Genomic DNA, 16,755 nt, shown 5'->3' with positions numbered 1-16,755 from the left:
AGATCAAAGAAAATCTGTTTTTCCTCTCAAAACAAGTGCCCTCCCTGTCTCTCTCTCTCTCTCTCTTGTTCTCGTTTTATTTTGGGAGATTTTGTGTTTTTTTTCTACGCGCTTCAAACAGACTTTCTTACTGGGCGCTGGTGCGGAGAAACAGAAATTTCGAGTTTTGCATACCCCCCCCCCCTCCCCACCCCTTCCTCCTGAAAGCTTCCCACACAGCAAAACCACATCACACGGAAACCGTTTCGGAACCGCAGCACATAACTTGAGACGTTAATTAGTGGCATCGCTTTCTAGGTGGTGCTTCTGTGCTTCGGTTTGTATTGACATCATGTCGTCAATGGTATTTTTTTTGTCCGATGAAGCAGTATAACTCAACAATGTTGTACACAAAAACAATGCCTATTATACAGTTTGCATTCCCAAAAAAGTAAAAAAATATAGATACAAACTACACTCCACCGGAAGGTCAACAACACGCAACATCCCATTCCTTAGCATGTTCTGTGCGTACGTTCTTTCTAGCCGCCAGCAGCAAATCAGCAAAACTTTAATTAACTCCATTCACACTTTGCCGCGCTTCTCGAGCGGTCGGCCGCCCACCAGGACCAGAAGTGGCCAGTTTTATACATCCGGTAAAGGGTGAGCATCGGGCATCAGCGCATGTTAGAGCTAGTGTGCGCCGAACAAGTTTGTTTTTATTAACTTCTGCTTCCTGTATCCGCAAGGTCACACGAGCTACACCCGTTCGGCTAATTAATCTGTGCCATGTAGCAGGATGTGACCACTTCCCATCTCCTCATTTTCCCAAGCAATTGCGGCACACAAAACCAAACACATTCAGTTTGACCGAATCGTTTAACCTTTTGCTTCAATGAATCAAAATCAAAAGAAGAAGAAAAACATTACACACAAGCAGCCTCCAGCAGGCTTTGCTAAACGTGAAACTAAGTCCATAAAAGCGCATTACACAAGGGAAGAAAGGAAAGAAACGAACGAAAAGACAAAATATACAAATGAATCTGTTCCGTCTGCTTTCAGAGGCGGCCGCCGGTCGACAGCCACCGCCACAAAGCACCCACAAAACAAAAAACAGAGCAGACAATCGTAAAAACTACACCAATTTCATATAAAATAATTAAGCGAAGAGAAAGAGGCACCATTCTAAATGCTCTCTGGTCGTCACTCGGACACCAGTAGCTAGAACACCGTGGCTAGGCCACGGATCACATGTGTGCAGCTTCCTTTCGGTGCGGCTCGCGATCGCTCGGTGGTCGAACGAGACATAAACGGGCGCCACCGAATGGCAAAACGAAAAGGCAAAACGGAAAGACAGTAAACAAATATACTAGAGCCAAGGGAACCAGAGGAATGGGTGATCGTTTGCAGTCCGGCAAGCGCCACCCTGCCGAGCCGCATCGGATTTTTTGAGACAGGTTCGCATTGTTGCCACCACAGAGTTGGGGCTGCAAAATTTGAAACAATTGAACGGGGCTCATTGGTCACCACCGACCACAGGGGGAAGGGGTGGGCTGAGTGAATGAGCGCGAAGGGAAAACAAATCATGCTGCCAGGGAAGGACCAGGCGAAAAAGGCAGACAAGGAAAACGCCCGTCCGGCGCGGCGCGACTTGGTGGCAGGGAGGCACGCTCTTGCTAACGATACCAAAACCGGGGCGCGATCGCACGATCGCACAGCAGCAAGGCAAGGGAAAGGGCCTCCGCTTAACGCTTAAAAGGATTTCGCCAAACCCAGCGAACACGTGAGAACGTTTTCTTTCGTCTTTTTTTTTGTTTCGCGCGAGAATTGCACGCGACGTTCGAGCGCGAGTGGCGAAGGAAGCGGCAAACGGAGAGCGCCCGCTGGTAGCTAGGGCAGCACGGGTGGCAATCGGGCAGCGGAGCCGATCGTATGGCGCCCGACTGCAAAAAGCGCCGAACCGGCGACCGGGGTCGCCAGGTGCCAAGGGTGGCTTGTATTAACATATGTTTAGATACCAATTATTTTGGATTTTATTTCGACCCCGCGACGACCGACGCCGTGTTGAAACGATCGATCGACCGGTGTGGTGTGGTTGGTGAAGGTCGCGGAGGGTAAAAGGTAGGCCGGGATCGGTTACAATACGGGAGCCACAGCTTGCAGTGGATTGTTTGTTTGTTTTTTCCTCTCTGGCTCTCTCTGTCTTCCTCCACCCTAGAAGTAAGCAAAAACAAAACGAAACAGTGTGCCACGATCGACTGTGAAGCAAGGCAAAAGCGAAACGAAAGACTTGTGCGCTGCAGCGAGCGACGAACCGTTCGAGTTTCGGGGGCACCACCTTCCCGGGCAGCCGGGGCGCTAGCGCCATCTAATGGAGCCAGAAGGAAGCCTGTTTCCCCTCGTGCCCACTCCTGTGCTCCGAGAGAGTGGAGAGCTCCATTTATCATCTTTATTCGATCACCACCCTTGCCGCCCAGTGCCCAGAGTGATTCAGGGTGGCGGCTTTGCGCCACGGGACGCGGCCGCTCGTGTGTTTGCTAAACGTTACAAGCAAAACGTTAAACTACCCACCCCGGGGGGAAATTAATCATGATGTGATCATTAAACCGATCGCCTTCCGCTCGCTGAGATCGGTCCGTTTTGCTTATGTTTTTTTGTTTTGCAGTTGTTTGCTGCTTGTTTGTGATTGATCGCCGAATCGTTGAGCCGAGATTGTAGAATGCGTACGGTACGGTTTAGTGCGAATTGGGACCGATTTCACGGACGGCGCTTAAGGATTATACCCGGTTGTGTCACCGGGCCGATTCTTTCCTCCCTTTATGTAGATCTAAATTTTGTTAGGGTGACGCATCCGCGTTCAATTAATTAGGTGAGTTCAAATATTTCTAATTGAGTAGAGAAACGTTTTACTTTTTTTAAATGAAACCAACAAAACGGAAGCAATGAATAATATTAACAACAGCAACAAAACAAAACGGAATTATAACACTATTTGAATTATTTCATTTCTCATTATCGCACTCTAATTGGGAAGCAAACGGGCGGTGGGCGCATTAACGCGATCTTCACCAACCCTCCCTGCGCGCGCATCGAAGGTCGGCTCATTTAACAGGCGGTTACGCTGGTTAAACTTTAAAGGTGACAGGTTTTAGGGTTTTTATTTCTTGTTTCCCTGCCACCCGAAGCGCACCCGAAATTAGGCCTCCACTCCAAAAAAAACGATCGCTCGTTGCGTTATCGGGCAGGCACGATCAACCTACGACGGTTGCGCCGGGGTCACCTGTCCCGCGCTCACAGTGGCCGTGTGGTCAGGTTTCATCGTTTGTCGCTATTGATTAATAGACGAAGATTAAGATTAAGCGAGGTGAACAAACAGAGAACGAGACCCGCGCTCGCTGTCGCTGTCATTTCGTTTTGGAACGGAAGCGACATTTTATCCGAAATGGTTACGGGCTCACACTCACTGGGACCTCACTGGGCCGGCAGGTAGGTAGCCGGCTTGCAAGCCGGCCCTTGAGGAGCTCGTGAGCGGCTTCACTTCACCCCGGGTGGCAATTAATGGTAATTTATGTTGTTTATCACTTGATGTTACTTGTTCTTGTACTTATTGTGGCAGCTCGTTAGCCTTTTCTTCGAGGTAATATGTAGAGCGTGGTGTGTCCTTGAAACCTACGAATCCCCACATGTATTCTTTTTGTGACACATGTCGCGCATGTAAGCTCACTCAAGCTTTATGAAGTAAGAAGTATAAAGCTGTCGGATAAATTGCGCTTGATAAATGATGCTTTGAGGAGGATGGTCGGGAAGTTCAGAAGAGAACGTGAACTTGTTATACATTTCCCTGAAGATCATTTATAAGAAATAAATCCTCTCCAGCGAGCTGAGCTGAGTCTGACAAGTATTTAATTGATTGCGCAGGCTTATCTTACCAACAAGTGTTTCAGGGAGATAAAACTATGACTACGGTAAGTGGTTGACAAGCTGTATTAATCTGTCAAAATGAGAGAAACTAAACTCAAACCAAGCTGTTCAAAATTGAGCCTCAAAGCTGTGAAATGGTGTTAGATAAACTCAGCATAATTTGTGTTTTATTTCTACAATGTTTCCCTTTTCTGTTCAAGAGCATAAGCAGCAATGCCGGTACCTCACCAGATCAAACGATCTAATAAATTGTCTGCGAAGTTATTTCAGCAATTCCCTGCCACCGATGGCGTTCCCGATCCCCGAACAATCTCCGGAGAAAATAAAACAGGCATACATCAAAGACGCTGCTGGTACCCATCGTAACACGATACACTGCACCACCGGCAAAGGACACTTTGGGTGGGGATTATTAAGTGAAAGAAGCGAGCGACAAGAAACAAAAAACCCAAACCCTTGAAAGAGAGAGAGAGAGAAAAAACATACACTCAATTTCCGCACCGAACCGAGCAACGGTTCCTAATAAAAACACGAAAGACACACCAGCACCATAAAAACGGATTCACCCACCCACCCTCGGCCCGGGTCCGGTGGCTATGAGGGGAACGAAATTCGGCCGACTTTAAACGATTTTATCCCTTCGCGCCTCTCTCTCTCTCACTCTCTTTCTTCATCTCTCCCCCGTGGTCCGTTGCGATGATGTTCGCCAACAAAAAAACCTGATCACTCCGGCGACTCCAGCGTTGCGGCGGCAGCAGCAGAATAGTCTTACTAAAGACCAAACTCCAAGCCAGAAACTCCAAAAACGGGAAGCAGCTTTCAGTGTGTGTGTGTGTGTGTGTGTGAGTGTGCGTACGCAAAAAAAAAACATCCCCGGCGACGAACGGGCGTCACGCGAGTTGGCGTCGTGTTTCGATCGAGTGTGCGCTCGTCTTACCGGGCGGATCGGGACTTTGATCTCCCGTCGCAAGCGCCGCTCTTTAACATCCCGACGGGGACCCCGAGCGGACCTCCGAGCGGGCGACAACCGAACCGATATCCGGTCGAACTTAGGGTTAAAACACAAATGGGAGCGGGAGGGAGTAGAGTGGCCCAAGAATGAAAAAGGACATGCAGGGAAGGTTCGTCGCTTGATTTCGCTCTTCTTGCTTTGGAGCATTTTTGCGAACGTTAATCGTGAACTGCCGGATTCTGGAACCACGGGCAAATAGTGTCTTTCTTTGCTTTTTTCGTTTAATCCACATCCCATCGAACCAACGCACCCGGCTCAGCATTGGCGGCAAAAGGTGTTCCAACAAGTGCGCTTGGCAAGGAGGGAAGTGAAAGAAAGAGAATACATCGTTGTCCACTCCTTCCCCCTCCTCCCTATGCGACAAGTCCATTTAAGCACGGCAGAAGAAGCTGGCTGGAACGCTGGGGAAGAAATGGTTTTAAATATAAAAAACACAAAAACCTCTGGCGTCGATGCAAGCGCCTGCTCGCTCGCGCCGGCGTTCTTCCGACGGGCGCCCCACGCGAGCCTTTCGGGCCGCGCACCGGCGTGCACAAACGAAACATGCGCTTTACGATGTTAAAGACCTCCCCCTCCTGCGCGTATCCGATGACCACCACCGATGTTTTTAGACGCTCGTGATTGCGTGACGCACCCCGCGGAAGTACTTTGATCGCGTTCGTGCATTGCAGCGAGGCGGCTGGGGGAAGCTGCATTTGTGGGGGGTTTGTTTCCGTATCCAAGATCTTCTCACGAGGTGGGCGACCAAAAGGACCTTGAGACGGCGACAACGGCAAAACAACCTCCCCGCCACCCCCAAAAGGGAGGAATATGTGTGTGTGTGCTCTTGTCGGAAAATTGGAAATAATTGGTTGAGCGCATGTTGCACCGCGATGACTTCACTTTGAGCGTTGCTTCAATTTTTGGTGTAAACCTTGTCTATTTTAAGATGGTTAGCTTTACCTTATTTAGTGTCAATTGTGTTATTACCATCTATTTTAAATTGTTTTGAATAAAGGTTTCAGTAAAAGTTCATTTAAACCTATAGCTGCCATAAAACAATTTCATCTCCAGCAGTCTAAAGCCAAATGCCGCCTTGGCGCTTCAACCGGCGCAGCGGTTTTTATTGGCTTTAATAAATCTTTTCCTCCTCGCACGCATATTTGCACATTCGCACTAACGCTGCAATGTACTCTCCCCCTGTAGCTGACATTAAACAGAGAGAGAGAGAGAGAGAGAAAGAGAGAAAGAGAGAGACAGGCAAAGAGGGAACAAAATACACCTCACCGAACCACAGTGATGCTGTGCTGTGGAGGGGCACTGTTTTATGTGATTTCGTGTTTTCCCTCAGCGTGTGTGTGTGTCTGTGTTTTATGTTTCCACCGCCACCCAGCGGTGATCGTGGCGGCATTTTTACTTTTATGTAAACCTCCTCTCATCCCCTCACCCCATTACAAGGGTAGCAAAGTAATATTGATATTCATTTTTATTGATTGCCGGTAATCATTGCCATCACCCGGCGGCGGCCGGCTTGCAGCACCAGAGGCGGCGGCATCGGCTAGAATTGAAACGGATTTTCCACCCGTCGGGTGTGTGTAAAAACCACCCCCTGCTGTTGTGGAGGAAGAAATGCGCGCTTGTTGGGTGGGCTTAAACAGACTTGCTTCCCCCTACTACTACCCTTCTCCCTTGCACAGCGAACTGAAGGAGCGGCGTGCGGCTTAAGCACGGACGATCGGTTTATTATCATTAATTATCTTCATAAAGCTTGTGGCGCGCTCAACACACACGCAGGCGAATGCGAGTAGAAACACTAGCGCCTCTTCTTCTTCTTCTTTTTGTATGCTGCATTATTAATGCAATGACTGCATACCTAAACAACGGGTTTACGTGATAATATAAATGGAAATGATATTATCTCACCAGCCGTATAAAGCGATAAAGCAGAATCGAACTCACGACCAGTGAGGTGCTAATCCGCAGCACTTGGCAATGACACTATGGCGTACTGCCGTTAAAGGCTACGTTCTTAAGCCAACCGTTTATGCACAGCTAGAAAAACGTCATACGTAGCAGCAATTACTCCTACTTTTAAATATCTTCTCCAAAACCAGTCAAACCATTTTTATCTTTAACAATTGTAAAACGCTTTCGCAAAATTTCTCAATTACCTCAATCTGTGCGTTCACGTTCGTTCATCAAAACGCAACAAACACGCGCACACGCAAGAGCATTTCCGCATTATTTTTTTTTTTTTGTAGCGCACAGCATTGCACCGCGCAGGTTGTGGTGGGTAGGATGGGACAGTAGAAATCAAAAGTGTGTAAAAAAAATAGTGTTACATACCCAAACGGTGGAGGCATCGCCAACCTTGAAGATAAGAGAGTAAACGGGTATTAATGACACTGAATAAAATTGCAGGGGAGGAAATTCAAGGCGGGAAGTTTGAAACGAACAAAATTAAAAAAAAAAAACAAATCAGACACAAGCCGCTCCAGCACTCGCACGACCACGGTGTCGAGTGTTTTTACGGGTTGGGGAGAAGGCTGATTAATGGGAAAGGTGTACAGAGGCATTTGCGCCTGCAACAGCTACTATACCGTCTACCCGGACCAACCAAACCAATACGGCGGTGCTACTTCTAACACGGAGCGCGCTTCACTTTTGCGGGACCACAAATCGCAACTATGGTGAGGTAGTAAGAGCGATAGTTCATCGTCTCAAAGAATGATTTTAATGCCAAAAACAGTGTTGACAAGTGCCTAAAATGTGTTACGTTATTTTTCACAGACTAAAATGATCATGATCTACGCTCTTTACGTGTTCTTCAAATGTAAGAAAGCATTATTCATCAACTTTGGTTTTATATGATCTAGCGATTAAGGTTAAAAATGACCTATTTTATGAATACAATATTAAAAAGCTCTGCGTCTGAGATACTAAATAAGCCAACATGGGCATTTTATATTGCCTTAATACTATTATTGTCATTGTTTCAACATTGTTACAATGATTACAATGTTATAATGTTTTATAACATTCGATGATTTACAAATCCCATTGATTGCAGGAAAAGTAATATACTGAACAACTGAATTCAGCGCAATAAACATTATAAATGTAGTGTGCTAGAAAGAAAATACGTTTTCGACTGTAACGTTTTTCCAATTGTTGAAAAATATAATTGATTTTCTATTTAAGCTACAACAATTCCAGTTTGAAAATAAGTTCATACTCCAATCGATGCTCTTCTTCATCATCAATTATGCTTCCAATTAGCAAAGTAATGAACGAACGAGATTCTGCCAGTTCGCTTCTACGACCACCCACTCCAAAATTCAAAAAAAAAAAATGGCGATCAGCATCACGAACTACAAACAGAGAGCAAGACCAACAACAACATCAAGTTCTAGCTCCAAGCACCGCTTTACATGCGGCCGCATAAAAGAAACAAATTCATGCATGTTCATCATCGGTGGGCCGTGTGCGTTTGGAGGGGGGGATTTGCTTTGTGGTTGCGTTTTCTTCCCAAATGGCTAGAACGCATTAGAAGCGGTCGCATCGGTCGCACTTTTCTTCCCATTCATTCCTTCTTGCTTCAGCAGAAAAGATATTCTTCTCCCCGTTCGCCTGCCGGCCCGCGCGAACAACAACAATCGAGCATAAATCAATAAATGGCGCCATTATTATTGATACCTTTCGGTACACTACCCCGCGGTCCCCGCGGCCCCGCGCCTTTTGTGGGGGCTCATTATTTTCCAGTCCAGTTTGTGTGTGTGTGTGTTCACCCTCCACGCTTCTGTCCACAGCAGAACGCGCTCGGCAGAATAAAACATATCGTTTGCACGCCAAATCCGACAGACGGAATTCAATTTATGCGTTCGATTCGGCGGCGGCGGCGGCAGTTTTTTTCTTTCTTCGCTTTCTCGGTGTTAGGTTTACTCCTCTGGCAGGTTGGAGCTGGAGCTGAGCAAGCAAAGCGAAGAGCAAAGACGACTGGCGACACTCGCGACACACACACACACACACACACACTCACACAAACAAACAAAAACCGCCGCTTACAAATATTTTCCTTGTCAAATCGCAAGATCCTTGTCCGCGAGTTTGGAGAAGAGTAATTTATCTAGCGCAGTGGGTTTTCTTTCCCTTGCGTGTAGCTCGCCGTTTTGGTTTCACTTTTGAAATCTCAAGTGCTGCAGTAGGCTTGGGACGGGGCGGGGCGGGGATGCATTGGATGCAAGAAGCTGGTAGGGAGAAGAAGCTATGTGCAAAACGGGAAGGACTGGCGATGATGCGAAGCTGATCGTGACAAGCGCAGAATGGAGACAATTTGGGGACAAGAATGTTGTCTTGCTTTTTGTATGCTTTTTGTCACGGAGGACATATTTCTTATCTTGGTAGATTTTTGTTTTGTAGCGCTGGAGGACATTTTTCAATCAGACACATTCCATCGTCCAGTAAAGTAACAATGTAGTTATTGTTGTTGAAGACTATGTTCCGGAGGCTCAATCAAAAAGTCAAACATTTTCCTATGCCTATTTCCAACGAAATACTGTTTTGTATTCGTCATTAAAGACAATATGCTAATAAAATTTTACAATCCCCTTTTTCTTTGATGTTCAGCATTCTCACTCTATCTTAACTCCAAGCATGCTCTCCATGCAATCGCTCAGAAGTGGACACTTTTGAAACAAACTCCCTCTCCCCAATAGCTAGATGCTGGTGAAATAAATGCAACACTTCACAAAACCATTCTCCTCCAATCTCAATTGCACTTCATTTTTCAACGCCCAACTGTCGCTCTCGAATCATCCCTACCTTTCCTCAGCCATTCCAGCCTCCGACCCATGATTCCCATTGTCATTTCTAATGAAGATGCCACCGAAACAACGCGCCTAACGAGCCGATTTGTCAATGCCCATTCAATTGGTCACACGCACACGCAGATAAGCACACAACGACCGGTGACCAGGTAAGTGCAGCGACCGTGGCGGTGCTGGGAGAAGTTGGCGGGCCTCATCTGGGAGGTCTTCGTGTGGCAATCGGGACCTCAACATTCCATTCCGCTTCAGGCAGGTGTCGAAAGGAGTAGGATTTGTAGCTCCAGATCTCGATACTTTCGTCTTGCCTGGGACATTAAAAGAACGACACCCCAAAGAAGAAAAAAAAACGTCATCTTAACCCAGACTCATTAGGGAGTGGAGACATTGGAGGGTGGGATTGGAATATTGAACTGGCGCACACACGTTGGTCGCGTCACGGCGGTGGTCCCACCGGTTGCTCATTATCGCCAATTAATATGCAGAAACGTAGAGGAAACCAATAAACCCAGTACGCCCCAGTGTTCACCCTCCTCCGGTCGGCAGTACCACTGGATCGGGCAAACCAGTTCCAAACCCACAGTGATTCCCGGTTCCCAGGACGTTACGGGTGTTTGGGTCCCGCCCGCCCCGAATAGCTGTCTAGGTTGCTGGGAGGAGACGAAAAAAGAAGTCTCTACAGCGGCATAATCCACCGGGCCCGTATCGGAAATCTGGATGCCGTTCGGGATGGAGTAATTAAAGCCAGCCTACGGTCTCTTGGTGGTGGTGGAGCAAATTAAAGATTTTTACTATCAAACGCAGTACATTGGTGGTGACTTAGGGGTTCTTCACACACTTTCTTGTCCAGTCAACGCTCGAGGGAAGAGTTTGCAACCTGCTGATCTTGTTTGTTTTTGGGTTGGTTTCCCCCTCCTCCAAGCCCTGAACTCATTTGACTCATCGATGTCGAATGTCCAACACGAGCCGTCAGATCCAGCGTGGAGAACCGAAGACATCATCGGGTTCATCAATATTCACGCTACGGATGCGAATATTGGAATCAGCTCGAATCACACACACATTAACGGGCCCGCCAGCGTCAGCATCAGCAAAATCGATGCAAATCGATGTCCTTTTTTCGCGATTCTCAATCGTCTCTTATCCCTCCCTCTCGCTCTCTTTGCCCACCATCCAAAGGGGTCATTATTTTGTTACGGTCACCCAATTTGCATGTGCACTTGTGGACTACATGGTCGCTTTCACACGGAAAGCGATCACACACCAGGCCCGTAAGGGTCACCGTGGTACGACGACGACAAACCGCCGTGCGGGCCGTGGAGGGCATTGTAGGTGATGTCTGTCGCCAGCCAGCGAAACGACGACAGCGACGCCAACGAAACGACACAATCCTGACTGCTGATTCCACAAAAACCAATTCCCCCCAAAAAGGGCACAGATACCTTGCCTCCCCACTCCATAAGGGGCACAGCAGACAAGAGGAACGGTGCGATCCTTCGGGAGATCTCGTTCAGCAAAAAAAAAGTAAGGCGGCAAAAGGAACGGTAAGAAAGTAGGAACGAACCCAGAGCTCGGCGTAAACAAATACGCCGTGGTAGCGATTTAATCAGGGTTTGCCGTTTGCTTCACGGTCCCATCCCAGGGACGACGACGCGGTCGCACAGGAAAAAAAAGGAAGCAACAAAACACACAAACCAGGCGCTGCAGTCTGGCGCCTTTTCTGCGATCCCTTCTTGTAGATGCGTTCTCAGTTCTGCTGCAGCACGAGCCCACCATCGGGAAAGGAGGGCAAGCAGGGGCAGGGAAATATTTATAATTTTTCCCGAAACAAAACCCCGAAGCGAACCCCGGCGCAAAACTGTCCTATATCGAAGAAATCAACATAAATAATGTGGCGCCCGTTGGGTTTCGAAAAATGCACACACATACGCGCGCGCTCGCGCACACACACACGTTCGGGCACCGGGAAAAGGGACAGAGTGGACAACGGCACGGTCCGCACCGTCTTTGATTTTGTATCGAAGAATACTTTCGTATCAGTTTGTTACAGTTTTTTTTTTGTTGGTTTGGTTGCTGATTTCTTTTTTCCTCTGCTGCAGGTTCGTCGCTTGCTTGCTTCTTTCGTTCTTTTTTCCACCGCAGCTGCGCTGTGCGATCTCTCACCGATCTTGTTACATTGAATACATTCGTTGCATCCTCAATGTTCAACTCTTTCTCGTTTTAGTCACGTTGTGCAGCGTGCATGTGTGTGTGTTTGTTTGATTGTCCAATTTTGCTCGAATGCTTGCCTGACGCTGGCGCCCCAAATGCAAGATTCACCTGCCCGATTTGAAGGAGAGAGATTTTCCCGAAAAAAAAGAAGAATGTTAACCCATCGCACCCGATCCCGAAAAATCTATAACAAGATATATTTAATCACACACAGACACACATTCACACAATACCTGCCCCTCTCTTGGTCAGGCGATTTGTTTGCTTAACGTTTCCCGGAAAGTTATGCGCTCCCCGCGATCATATTATGTATCTTGTTAGCGAAAGGTAATGAAGGTTAGATCGTGTTTTTTATTGTTGTTATGGATGAAAGCTGAACACTTACCTACAAAGAGAGGGAAGAGAAAGATAAAAAAATGGCATATTAGATGGTTGTTATTTTATGAAATGTTAAATATGCTTGATTGTGTTGTGCATTCATTCTTCTTGAGGCAACAAATAGCAGAGAAATTGGTGCAATAATTCCTGTCAAAAACTTTTGTAGAGATTTTGAGATCATCTAAATGATTCAAACGTGGTGTAAGCAACCAACCCCCGTCTTGGTCCTCAACCGATTTGTTCTATCAAATAGCAAAACATGCTAGTAATACCCCAACACTTCCCATACAGTGATCTACATCCATCGAAGCACGTTGTTAAACACTGTCTCAATCTGTACCACAAGCTACAGTGGCTGAGGCCCACTCCCACCGACTACTGATGGCAACTGATCGGCTTATCTAGTCGCTTGTTTGCTCCATGCCTCTATCCAACCACTATCCAGCCACTCTGCGCCCCAGTCCCATAACACCATCGTCGTCGTGATGATGTTCCAGGAGCTTTAAAGGCAGCAAGCTCTCTCTCTCCACCCGAAACGAATTATGATGAATGTGTGCAGCTTTTTGTAGCGCATAAAACCGGTGTGGATCGTTTAAGATAGCGCTCTGCCGTCTAGGTGTAGTTCACAGTCAATTAAAGGGACGTTCGCGGACGGACAAGAGCACCTGCACCGCTTACCTACTTCTCCCCCCGGAAGATCACGTTTCAGCGCCATTCGCTTCCCATTCGCCCGTTTTGTTACGTTTAATCACTTAATTTTTGTGCAAACATTCAGCACCCCTTGGTTCCTCTCCCTGCCGTCTCGCGGTAAATTTCGTTAATTATTTCATCGTTCCGTTTCATTGAACTAAGCAGAAATTTTATAACCATCGATTAAGGATGCTGCTGCTGCTGCTGCAACGTTTCACTTTCATTTCTTTTCGAAACCGTTTCTCTTCTCGCCCTGTGTTTTTGGGGAGCTCGTTGGTTGGCTGGGGTAACAAGATAATCACAGTCTAGCTGTGGGTTCACTTAACCAGGCTCGTTACAGGCCTCGTCCAGTGAACGTTCACTGCTGGACGCAAAAAGATCTTTCTCGCACACACACACTCTTTCTTTCTCTCTCTCGCATACACACACAAAAATCATAAATAATTGATAATTATCGTTCTGCTGCTCGTGATTGACTCTCGACGTCCTGTGCTGGCGTCTGGGGTCTGGGGTGCATTCTTAACCGTTTAACCCGGGCCAAATTTGCAGGCAGACCTGGGCCTTGGTGGAGGCTGCCCACGGAGCAGAAGGCCTTTGCGTGACCAAAGCAAACAGCAGAAGCAGCAGCCAAAAAAAAAAAAGCAAAACCAGCAACCCAACAAAGCACTCATCACCATTATCATCGTGTTGGGTGTGCAGCATAACCGGCCCTGCTCGTGGGGTCCATTGTTTGTTTTGCCTGTCCAATTTTCTTATGCATTTTTGGGGTAGATCTTTGCGATTTTTTTTGTTGCTCTCTGTCGAACTTATTCACGTTCGCCATCATAAAACCATAACCACGGGTTTAGGCACTGGCAGTGCCTCACGCAGGATACAGTGAGCGTGTTTTTAACAGCGTTGTGGGCCGCACTGCTGGAGGAGTTGCCATCCAAAAGCCAGGTGTCGGATCTGGCGATGCGATGGTTTGGAAAGACTATGCAAATAATTGTTGAGCGAGATGACTTTTTAGTATAAGGCAATTTATGTTAAAATTAATAATTGTTTCATCATCAAATAAATATTACAAAAATATCGCGATACTCTAGGAGAGCTCACGATCAAATGGCTTAGATCTCCTCTCCTCTTTGCCAAATCAAATCCCATTCCACCAGTACCGAAATCGAATCGAATTATTACCCGTCGGTGAAGGCTTCGTGAAGCTCTACCGAACGTTTCTATGCAGCTTCCAGAAGACCACCCAAGTCGATTTCCATTACCACCCCATATCATTCCGGGCTCGTTTGGCGGGATGATCCCGAACCGCGAATGACCAGTCGGTGGCGAAAGGATGGGCAGAATAACCAAGAAAGAAAAGAAAAACCCTCCAAACCGCACACGCATCGGCTCGCTTCCTCCACCGGACGATTGATTGGATCTTGTTAACAAAACGGTTCGGCACCGGCCAGCTTTCTAAATCTTAAGCCAAGCTTACAACACACCGTTTTGTTGGCAGAGGGGTCGTGTTTTATTATCCTCAAAAGGCGAACAAGTTCAGCGTTCGAACGGGCTTGGAAGAAGGCTACATTGAAAAAAAAACAAGGAGATGAGCCGCTCCCAAGGTATTGTGCTAGGTCCTAAAAAAAGACTGACAAAGGAAATACAGTAAGAGACAGGGTAGCAAAAGCGAGAGAGATAGAGAGAGATCAATTCTTGGAGCTCCACGGTTTGGGAGGATACGGTTATGATTTTGCTGATCCATTCCCGGGCATAAGCGTGTCGGAAACCACCAGCACCAGCGACCACACCACCAAAAGGTTTCTACGGTGTAGATCGAACTTCCAATGTATGCCCCTGCTGTACCAACGCCACAGTTCCTCCTGCGCAATCCGGCGCCAGTAGGTAGTTTACAATTATTTATGAATTATTTGTTTCTGCACGCTCCACATCCTCACTCCCCGTTTCGGTGTTGCCGTTTTGGAAAATAAATAAAGCACAAAGCTGCAAGCATAAACGTTGCAACGCAACGATGTGAGGCTTTAAAGTCCCTGAATCCCTCCGCCTCGCGCGAGAATGGACCACCTCTGCTGCAACGGTTTGTGCTGCTGCTGCAGCTTGCAGAAATCTGTCCTGGCCACCCTGCAGACGGCAACCAGACGATTGGCAATGATAAAGCCGAAGCTCTGGAGTGCAAGCGACTCTGGACGCATTCTCTGGACGTATTCTCCTGGACTTGGTTGGCGATCGCGAGCCTTCGAATCGATCGGAACCGGAACGCTCGGAACAATCCCGTGCGTGTGTGTGTGTGTGTGTTTGCGTCCTATTGCAGGCCCGATTGGGCGAGCGGAATTTTCCTTCCGAGGTCGCGTATTTAAATGATTACGAATCGTGCCGTCGAGCATGATGCTGGCGGACGGATAAATTGGTCACGCTTTTCCGCGGGGTAGGTCTGTGTGTAGCAGCAGCAGCAGCAAAACGCGTCGCCAGACAGTCGCCATTGTTGGCTGTTTAGCATGGGGAAATGCAGAAGCGATACGAGGGAGGGAGTCGAGAGCACCGTTGGTGGTGCCGTCCCGCTTGTTGCTTCCGCTAGACCACCGACCAGCATACGCGAAAGGACGGAGCGACTGAGCGTTGCACTTTTCAATGCAGATAGGCGGTGGCGGATTGGCCCCGTCCAGTGTGTGCCAAGGGACAGGCTTGGAAAACTGCGACAACAAGTACCACCCACCGTATTTGTTGCTTTTTCTTCGTTCGGTTAAAGTTTTCCAGCACATACATACACAGCTTCTTGCAGCCGATTGAACGCTCCGTGCAGATCGTTTATCAGTTTGCTCGGGTGCGCACGCGGCCCAGCATCCAGGGGCAATAAAAATTGACCATGAGTGTGGTGGGCAGTAAAGTCGCGGCCGTTTTACGAACAGGTTCCGTACTCTGAGGAGGCTTCGTTCGTTACGGTTTCGTTTGCTGATATGCCGCCCAACAAGAACTTGTTGGTAATGAAACTACAAGGACTGGATATGGAGCTGCAGTGACGTTTGATTTAGCAGAGTTTTTTTTTATGAATATAACATATTCTTTGAAGTGCTGTATGTCTTTGTCAAGCGATATTCGACGTAGAACGTTTTAGGAGAATTTCAGAGCTGTAAACATTGCTCTATGCATGCCCTTTTTGAATTGTTGCTGAAGCATCAATTTCAATGATATTTTATTTTTCATAAGAACGGCCTAGTTGATCGTATCACTCATCAAAATACATCTTTAAAACCGAAACTTTCGTGTCTGATTTTATCTTAAGCATGTATTTTTTATGCCAAGCAAACCTAAGAGGAAAATGTTGTGTTATTGTTATAATTTGAGTCACCAAACGTCAGATTATATAAAACAAAATTATTTGAACCATAAATCTACCCTTTGGCAAACAATATTTGCAGTAAATGTAGGCTCATTTTTATTGAACCTTCATATTTATCATATTGATAAGATACCGATTAAGGAATTCGGTTGAATCCTTTTTTCTGAATTAAAAAAAGGTAAGACCTTAGAAATTACTGCTGACGCTGTTGTGGTTCATTTAAAGTGAGTAAAAAAAAATTCAAAGTGAGCAAAAAAAATGCAAAAATCTGTCCTATGTTGAGCAATTCTTGCCTAGATTGATTTTTTGTACGACTATGATGTATTTTTTTGATTCCTCAGATAAACACATCCAATTCTTCAGAGAAACCCGTGAGTAGAAATGGCTGGAAGCAAAGGCAATGAAGCTCTTCAGCACTGTTTACGATTTAA

At 46.9% G+C, this 16,755-nt stretch overlaps 1 protein-coding gene across 5 annotated transcripts in view; it reads right to left on the bottom strand.

The window, feature by feature from the left end:
* The window catches only part of LOC3291411 (optomotor-blind protein), a 134,468-nt gene that overhangs the window by 43,594 nt on the left and 74,119 nt on the right, over window positions 1-16,755 (bottom strand). For 3 of the 5 annotated variants that reach the window (XM_061655794.1, XM_061655792.1, XM_061655793.1), the window contains exon 5: window positions 7,238-7,261. The exons of the other annotated variants lie outside the window; for them this stretch is intronic. In XM_061655794.1, the coding sequence (XP_061511778.1) occupies window positions 7,238-7,261 (24 nt within the window). The remainder of the gene's footprint in view (window positions 1-7,237; window positions 7,262-16,755) is intronic. 5 annotated transcript variants of the gene reach the window in all.

The sequence above is a fragment of the Anopheles gambiae genome, chromosome 3, assembly GCF_943734735.2.
Source record: "Anopheles gambiae chromosome 3, idAnoGambNW_F1_1, whole genome shotgun sequence".
Classification (NCBI taxonomy): domain Eukaryota; kingdom Metazoa; phylum Arthropoda; class Insecta; order Diptera; family Culicidae; genus Anopheles; species Anopheles gambiae.
This window is presented reverse-complemented; position numbering and strand designations above follow the sequence as displayed.